At 38.4% G+C, this 9,209-nt stretch overlaps 1 protein-coding gene across 1 annotated transcript; it reads right to left on the reverse strand.

Annotated features, from left to right (window-relative positions):
- Positions 1–5,743: 5,743 nt before the first annotated feature.
- LOC148240246 (uncharacterized) lies at positions 5,744–6,865 on the reverse strand. Its single transcript, XM_088212110.1, has 3 exons — positions 6,559–6,865; positions 6,282–6,453; positions 5,744–6,014 (listed from the first exon to the last, which is right to left on the reverse strand). Exons 1-3 carry the CDS (start codon positions 6,863–6,865, stop codon positions 5,744–5,746), a joined length of 750 nt encoding a protein of 249 aa, XP_088068236.1.
- Positions 6,866–9,209: the final 2,344 nt, after the last annotated feature.

Below are 9,209 nucleotides of genomic sequence, written 5' to 3' on the forward strand. Positions count from 1 at the left end.
GTCAATGGGTTTGGAGTAATGCATTCGAAATCATTGCAAGAATTTCTTAATACATGCTTCTTGCCACAGTCCTAGAAACTTCTTGGGATGGTCTCTCATTATTTTTGCACCAAGGACAAACCTGGCTCCACCCATGTCCTTCATCTAAAAAACAGAGGACAACCACTGCTTAGTGGCATTGATCATCTCCATGTTGTTTCCAACTAATAGTATGTCATCAACATATACGACGAGAAACATAATCCTCTCATTGTTTTCTTGACATACACACAATGGTCTTCATCTACCATGGACAAGCCAAACGAAGCAATGGCTTCATGGAATTTGAAATACCATTGTTTGAAAGACTACTTAAGACCATAAATGGATCTTTAAAGATGATAAAATTTATTTTCTTGGCCTTTTGAGACAAACCCAATAGGTTGATCCATATATATTTCTTCCTCAAGTGTACTATTAAGCAAAACAGTTTTAACATCCATGTGAAATAACTCCGAGTCCAAATGGGCAACTAAGGCTAGAAAGAGGTGAATAGAGGTAAATCTCACCACAAGAGAAAAAGTCTCTTCATAATCTATACCCTTAATTTGGGTAAAACCTTTCGCCATTAGTCGAGTCTTAAACTTTTGAATTGATCCATCCGCTCCATGTTTTGTCTTAAAAACCCACTTGTTTCCAATTGATTTACTTCGAGGGGGAGATAAGCTAGTTTCCAAACCTTATTTCTCATCATTGAGTCCATCTCATCTCTCATGGCATCAATTCACTATTTATTGTTTGGTGAATTCATAGCCTCCTTAAAGGAGGTGGGTTCCTCCAGTTCTAAAGGAGTGCATAGAAAAATTTCTCCTTCAATTTGGAATATCATCGGGGAATTTTTCCACATTCACTCCTTCGAATTATGGGACCTTCATCACCTGCCTGACTAGATGATAAATCTCTCCCACTGTCCCTTAGTGTGGGATTTGGAATTTGAAGACTAACATCATGTTATAAGCTCAGATCTTGATGACTAACCCCATTTTCTAGTGGATTATCATTTGTAGACAAGTTTCCATCATCTATAATAATAGGATCATTCCCATTATCTGTTTCATTTGGATGAATATCACTATCTTTGGTGACTTGGTAGGTTTTCAATGCCTCCCTCTCACCAATAGATAGTTGCATGTCTTCCTATAACTTATAAAGTTCAAGATTCTCTTTTATTTCACCAATGCTTAAGAACTCATCCTCAAGAAGATCAACATTGTGGGAGTCAATTTCGGTCATGCCACCATTCGAGTGTTCTCCAAACATTACATATCCTTTTGAATGTTCGGGATATTTGATGAACACCATCTTAGTTGCTCTTGGACCTAGTTTCTATGCTTGTGGGTTGGGTTATGCACGTAGCCTGCCAACTCCCAAGGACATAAATGATCCAAAATGGGCTTCTTGCCATTCCATAACTCATATGGAGTGACATGTATACTTTTACTTGGTACATAGTTAGTAGGTTGCTGTAAGCAATACATCTCCCCAAAACTTTTTAGAGAGGTTGACATGTGCCATCATTGATCTAACCATATCTAATAATGTACGATTCCTTTGCTCTGCAACACCATTTTTTACAAATATGGAGAATTGTAAGTTGCCTACGTATACCATTTTTCTCACAATATTCTTTGAACATATCATAAAGGTATTCATGACCACGATTGGTTCGAAGAGTCTTTACTCTTCGATCCATTTGATTTTTCACTTCTGCTACAAAACGTTTGAACATATCTAGCGCTTCATAATGGTGAGAAATTAGATATACATACCCATATCATGAATAGTCATCTATAAAAGTGAGAAAGTATATGGCACCATAACGTGTTTTGATATTTAAAGGTCCACAAATATCAGAATGGATTAATTCTAAGGGACTTGACACCCTTAAGCCTTACTAAAAGGCTTCTTACTCACTTTCATAACTCACATTTAGGTCTTGGCAAAAATAGCCAAGTCTAGCATGCCACTTAACAAATTCAAAATCACTATCAAAATGAGAAACATAAGCAAACATAGAATTATTATATAATTATCATTCAAGTAGAGAATAAAAAAAATATTTCTTAAAGACCAATGACCAAATACATCACCATGATATGAAATGTCTAAAGTACTAGGCTGAAAGTTTTTTAAAAAACCCAATCTTAATAAAAAAACAACTGAAAGTAAACAACACGGCACCATGGGTGCATAGAGAGTATCAAGAAGGAGTAAAGTATTTCCTCCACGTAGCTTGAGACGGTATGTTCAGATTCCAAAGACATCTTCTTCACTGTCATTACCCAATACAATAGTTTACGAACCCACTGGGACATGATAGTAGTCAACGAATCCAGCTCAGTCTTGAACTACATGTTTGATTGTTCCCATGTCTACAATCCAATTAGGAAAAGAATTAACAACTAATGCATGAGAACAAACAAATAAATCAAGAGGAAAAATAGAGAAAGGTACCTTCTTCAACTCATAACAATCACGAGCGAAGTGACCCTTGTTGCCGCAGTTGTAACACTTCATACGCACTCTATTTTTCTCTCTATGGCTTTTAGCCTTATACTATTTGGCTACACCACCTTTAGGTCCATTGGCTTGAAAGGGGTGCTGACCTCTCTCAAATTGCTTGGCACGATGAGGCTTGTTTCCTTTGGGTCTAACCCCATGAGCAACAAATGCCACATTAGAAGGATTAAACTCCTTTTGACGCTCAACCTCCACCTTAATGTGTCTAACAATTTTAGAGAAAGTATTAATGTGTTCACTATGAACCATGAGGAGTTTAAAATTTTTCAAACATTCAGGTTCATCTGGAAGTAAACGAATCACATTCAGAACTTGTTCATGATCTCTTATGTCATGCCCTCCAGCCTTAAGGTCATAAACCATAGCACTCATGACATGTAAGTGTTCAGCTATACTATGCTTTGGATTCATTTCATACTTCATCCACTTTAAATCTAAGGCACGAAGCCTGGTAATAGATGTCTTTCCATAAGTGACCTTAAGCTTGTCCAACATGTCCTTAGCCATGGAACAACTCTCAAACTCTCCAATGAGATCGTTATGGATGCAATACAACATAGCATAGCGCATAGAACGATCCTTCTTGGACCATTCCTGGTATGCAGCCAAACCCTCATTGTACCGATCACTACCGATATGTTTTGGCTCAGGTATAGTGTGACATTCCAAATGCCAATTAAGGCATAAGGGTGCCAGATACAGAAATAAATTATGAGTGCATAATAGTTAAATCTATGCAGCGGAGCAATTTATTACAAATCCCTTACAAAATATATGAGTTCCTAATTATATATATAACTGAGGCTAGAAGTGGGAATAAAATATAAAATATCAAAATACAAAAATGGCCACTTCTATCATTATGTAAAAGGACTCATCAGAGTATGGGATAAGTCATGCACTCATAAAAGTTTATGGATCTACGGGATCCTCAAAGACTTCAAGAGGTAGGTCAGCGATCAGTTCCTCACTATCTTCCTCATATAGAGGGGGGCATGGAAAGGGGTGAGTTCCATATACTAAGTAAAGAAAACAATATTTAAATAACATCATAAGATTTAAAAGTGATTAAAGGTATCGTCATTACTTACCATCAAGAGTCATGTCAGGGTCCTTTATTAAATTATGAAAGTAATTTATTTTATTTTAAAAAATCATTGAACCCATCATATCATATCAATCAAATATATAACACTGAAAATAAAAAAAAATTAAATAAATCATGATATGCACTATTTTTCATGTCATTCTCTGCGAAGTCGTTTCGACTTCCATCTATTGAGGGCAATATAGATTTTTTACTACCCATGTGGAATGACCAACTTATTTCATTTATAACAGCAATTTGTGGCTTTCCAAACCAACAGCACATTTACGGCTTACCAAACCATGACACGATCTATGATCACGGTCGTGCCGATCACAGTCGCGCCAATCACAATGGTCCTACATGTTAACTATGGCCACGACCGTACTTCACCAAAGGTGACCCCTACAAATATATCATGTCACCACTCTCGTCAGAGGGTACAACATCATCCACAGAGAGCGGTCCTCTCACGTCTTTTCAGACTAGATAAGAGAGAAACAAAAAGTCCTAAGAGATAAAAAGCCTAACGAAATACTTTATAAATTATGCATGCCAATACCAATATATATTTATGACGTCTATACATCATTTTGGGCTTAATCACTTTACCATCGTATAATGTACCACATATCAATATTTATCTCAAGCATTTAATTATTTAAATTAAACATATAAGAAATCAATTTACATATGTTATAAATCAAGCTAATTAACAACGTAAAATCATTTCATTTAAGCATATGAAATAATCATGCAAACATTAAATTTGACTTTATCAATTTTTTATCTAGAAATACTCTTTAGGATGTTTAAAAGTAACTATTAAATTCCTTATCAAAACCTCTAAAGCTCAAAAGCTCTTGGAGGATGGAAGAATGCAAATGAAAGTGATGAGGAAATAGTGAAGGGAGGGTCCCTATTTATAGAAAATGAGGACCATCAGATTTGCGCCAAGTGATGAAATTTGGGGAGGAGAGAGAAAGTCAATGAAAAAGATGTGATGTCACGACTGGTGGATGTGATCGATGGATGGACGACGCGACGTGACGGTGACACAAAAAATGGAGGCACGCCACTTAAACGACGACGACACATCACCCAAGCTAGCTGCGACTCGCTACCTAACTTGCGGTGTTTACCACCCGATGGGGCGGCATGCACTGCCCGACGTAGTCGCACACTGCCCCAGCCAGCCGCGTGCAGGCCTAGCCTGTCACGCGCACAAGCCCTATAGCATACAAGACACTGCGCACAAGCCTATGCATGCAGGCCTACTACGCAAGCGGCAAACGCACAAGGTGCATGGACCTACATTTATTTGTGCTCGATGGGACACATGCGCAAACCGTGCCTCACGCCCTGGCCACACGTGTGCACATGTGTGCACCGTGCAGAGCCCGCACGGGCGGGATCCTTCTTGCGAAAGTTCTCACGGGATGTTTTTGCCTTTTTTCTTCGTTTTTCTTGAAATTTATTTTAATAATAAATATAATATAATTTTTCATATGAGAAAATAAAATAATTAATTTTAAAAAATATTCAATTAAATAAAATACGAAATTTAAAATACGGAATACGATATTCAGTTTAAAATTTTAAATATGAAATATTAAGGAGTTTAAACGACCTTAGGGCTCGAACAAATAGGGGTTAACATTACAAATTAAGCACAAAGGTTTTTGGGGTGCTACATTCCCCCCAACTTAGAAAATTTTGTCCCCAAAATTTGTAATGAATAGATTTGGGAACTTCTCTCTCATCTCGCTCTTCAACTCTCACGTCGCCTCTTCCAGAGTGTGGTGTTGCCACTGCACCTTCACTATAGGGATCCTTTTGTTGCGTAAAACCTTGTTGGTCCAACCAAGGATTTTCAGGAGGTGCTTCTCGTATGTCATATTATCTTGAACCTGCATCTCTTAGTAGAAATGATGTGAGAAGGGTCAGGGTGGTGCCTTTTGAGCATAGAGACATGAAAAATATTATGTAGACCCGTAAACTCTCGGGGTAGAGCAAGGTGGTACGCCATAGATCCAACACATTTCACAATCTGAAAAGGTCCCATATATTGGGGCTCAACTTTCTCTTCTTATCAAATCACATTTTTTTCTTGTAAGGGAAGATCTTAAAGAAGACTTGGTCGCCAATTACAAATTCCAAGGGTCTTCTATGGTTGTCAGCATAACTTTTCTGGTGAGTTTGGGCAGTGGCTAAGTTCCTTAGAATGATAGTAACTTTCTCGATAGTCTCCTGGATGAAATCAGGTCCCAAATGATGTTGATTCTCGATTTCGTTCCAATAAGTGGGAGAACAGCAGGGCCTACCATACAGGGCTTCATACAGAGTTATGCCAATACTGGAATGATAACTGTTATTATAAGCAAATTCACATAGGGAAAGGTACTCATACAAGTTATCACTAAAGTCGAGAACGCAAGCACGCAACATGTCTTCCAACGTTTGGATAGTACGTTCAGACTGACCATCAGTTTGGGGATGATAAGTAGTGTTGAAGTACAATGCAGAACCAAGTGCTTCTTGAAAATAGTCCCAAAAATGCGAGACAAATCGAGGATCTTAGTTGGACACAATAGATGAGGGCATGCTGTGGAGTTGAACAATTTTATCGACGTACAGGCGAGCTAATCTGCTGGTGGAATATGTGGTTTTGATGGGTAAGAAGTGAGCAGTCTTGGTCAACCTGTCAATAATGACCCATATGGTATTGCAATTGGAACACATCCTAGGCAGGCCAGTGACAAATTCCATTGTTACATGCTCCCGCTTCCATTCTAGAATAAGGGTGCCTTGCAATAAACTGTCAGGTCTCTGGTATTCTACCTTAACTCGTTGGCAAGTAAGGCATCGAGAGACATAATCAATAATATATTTATTCATTCCAGGCCACCAACATTGACGTTTCAGATCCCGGTTAATCTTGATATTCCCGAGGTGGATAGATAGTTTGAAGGCATGGGCAGCCTTGAGAACATCCACCTTGACAGCGACAGGGACCCAAATACGATCTGAAAATATGCACAATCCGTCATATGTAAGCCTAAAATCAGAAAACTTGTTATTAGTAAACTTACTCAAATTTTTAGTGATTTTTGGATCTGTGGACTGGGCTTCCCAAATCTTCATGAAAAGATCAGGCAAAGGTTTGATCTGGGTGAGGTAGGCACTGTTGACATAGTTGTTAAGGTGGAGTGCCTGCATAATATCAACTAATTTTCAGCTGGAGGCCATGGTTTGGGCCAATAAATTAGACTTCTTCCGGCTCAGCGCATCAGTGAGTACATTACCTCTATCGAGGTGGTAGATGATCATGCAGCTGTAGTCCTTCAGGAGGTCCATCCAACGTCTCTATCTCATATTTAATTTCTCTTGCGAGAATATGTATTTCAAACTTTTGTGATCAGTATATATTTCAAATATCTGACCGTACAAATAATGGCGTCATATCTTCAAAGCAAAGATTATGGCCGCCAACTCCAAGTCATGAGTAGGGTAGTTACGTTCATGGGGCTTCAATTGTTTGGATTCGTAAGCAACCACCTGACCGTACTGCATCAAAACACAATCCAAACCTACTAGAGATGCATCACAGTAAACCTGGGATCTTCCTCTATTGTTAGGGAGGATCAACACTGAAGCAGAGGTGAGATGATACTTCAATTCAACAAAACTTTCAACACATTCATAGTCACAAATAAAAGTTACACCTTTCCTGGTGAGACAGGTCAATGGGGCAGCAATCTTGGAGAATCCATCAATGAATCATTGGTAATAACTTGCTAAACCAAAGAAACTATATACCTCAGCTACGTTGGTTGGCGGGTTCCAGTTAATCACTGATTTAACTTTAGATGGATTCACATAAATTCCTTCGTTCGAAATTATATGGCCAAGGAAGGAGACTCGATCCAAGTAAAAAGAGCACTTACTAAACTTAACATATAGCTAGTTTCGACGAAGGTCCCCAATACCTGAGATAAATGGACTGCATATTCTTTCGGACTTTTAGAATACATTAAAATATCATCAATGAACACGATGATGTATTGATCTAGTACAGGCTGGAAAACCCTATTCATAAGATCCATAAAGGCAGTAGGGGCATTAGCTAGTCTGAAAGGCATAACCTTGAATTCATATAGGCCGTATCGACATTAGAAGACAGTTTTTAAAATATCTTCTTCTTTGACCTGTAACTGGTAGTATCCTGATTTGAGGTTGATCTTCGAGAAGACCTTAACTCCTTACAACTGATCGAAGAGGTCATTGATATGAGATAGAGGATACTTACTCTTCATTATTTTTCGGTTGAGTTCTTTGTAATCTATGCATAGTCTGAGGGAGCTGTCCTTTTTCTTCACAAATAACACCGGGGCACCCCAAGGGAAATGACTAGGATATATTAAATTTTTGACCAAAAAGTTTAAAAAGCTAATTTTCTAATTCTACGAGTTTTGTACAACTCATGCGATAGATAGATTTTGAAATAGGTTGCATTCGAAGATGGAGGTCAATAAAAAACTCTATCTCCCGTGAGGGAGGCAGACCAGGTAGATCTTTTGAAAAGACTTCTAAAAAGTCACAAACAGCACGAATTGAGTACACGGCTGGATCAACAAAATAAATTTTTATTTCATTTTCGGTGATCGCAAGGTTACAACTTTACTTTCATAGTTAATGATTACCCTATATTTCTTTAACCAATCCATTCCTAAAATAACGTCAAATCTTGATAAATCTAAAAATATTAAATCTACTAATAATTATACTTTTGAAGCCTTTATTTTATAATTTTTATACACACAATGAGTTTCTAATAAACCCTTAGAGGGAGTTTCTACTGCTAACATTTCACCTAAAGGTTTAGGTCTAATATTTAATTTACAAGCAAATGAAGAAGAAATAAAAGAGTGGGTAGCACCTGTATCAATCAGAGCTTTGGCAGAAATATCATGGATAGAAAGCATACCCTGGATGAGGATAGGAGTGGCGAGGGCACTAAATTCATCAAGGTGATACACATGACCTTGGGTTAAAGGTCTGGCCATGTCCTTCCGCTGTTAGGGGAAAGTCTTTCACAAAGTGCTGAGTGCTTCCGCACTTATAACAAGTGTTGTTCAAATGCCAACATGGCTTATCACCATGCAAGCGACCACAATGCTGACATAGTTGGGAAGGTCGGGCAGATTGTCCAGTAAGTGGAGGTAGAGCAGGAGGAGGGACAACTTGGGGTCGTTTATTAGGATGGCTATTTACTAGGTCAGGCAGTCTTCTTCTAGGTTGTTGGGGTTGGTGTTGTTGTTGTTGGGTATGAACTCGGGCGATGCATTGGTACTTGGTCGAGATAAGGTCTTCGGCTAACTGGGCGTGTTCTAGCACCTCAGCATACGAGTTGGGTCTCAGCATCACAACCCAGTCATAGATATCAGCATGAAGGCCCTTTAAAACTTCCTAACTTTACGACTCTTAAGGGTGACCATTAATGGGGCAAACCTAAACAACTGGACGAATCGGGCTGCATATTAGGCAACCGTTAAGTTTTCCT

Source organism: Carica papaya, chromosome 9, assembly GCF_054855325.1.
Source record: "Carica papaya isolate Zhongbai chromosome 9, ASM5485532v1, whole genome shotgun sequence".
In the NCBI taxonomy this organism is placed as follows: domain Eukaryota; kingdom Viridiplantae; phylum Streptophyta; class Magnoliopsida; order Brassicales; family Caricaceae; genus Carica; species Carica papaya.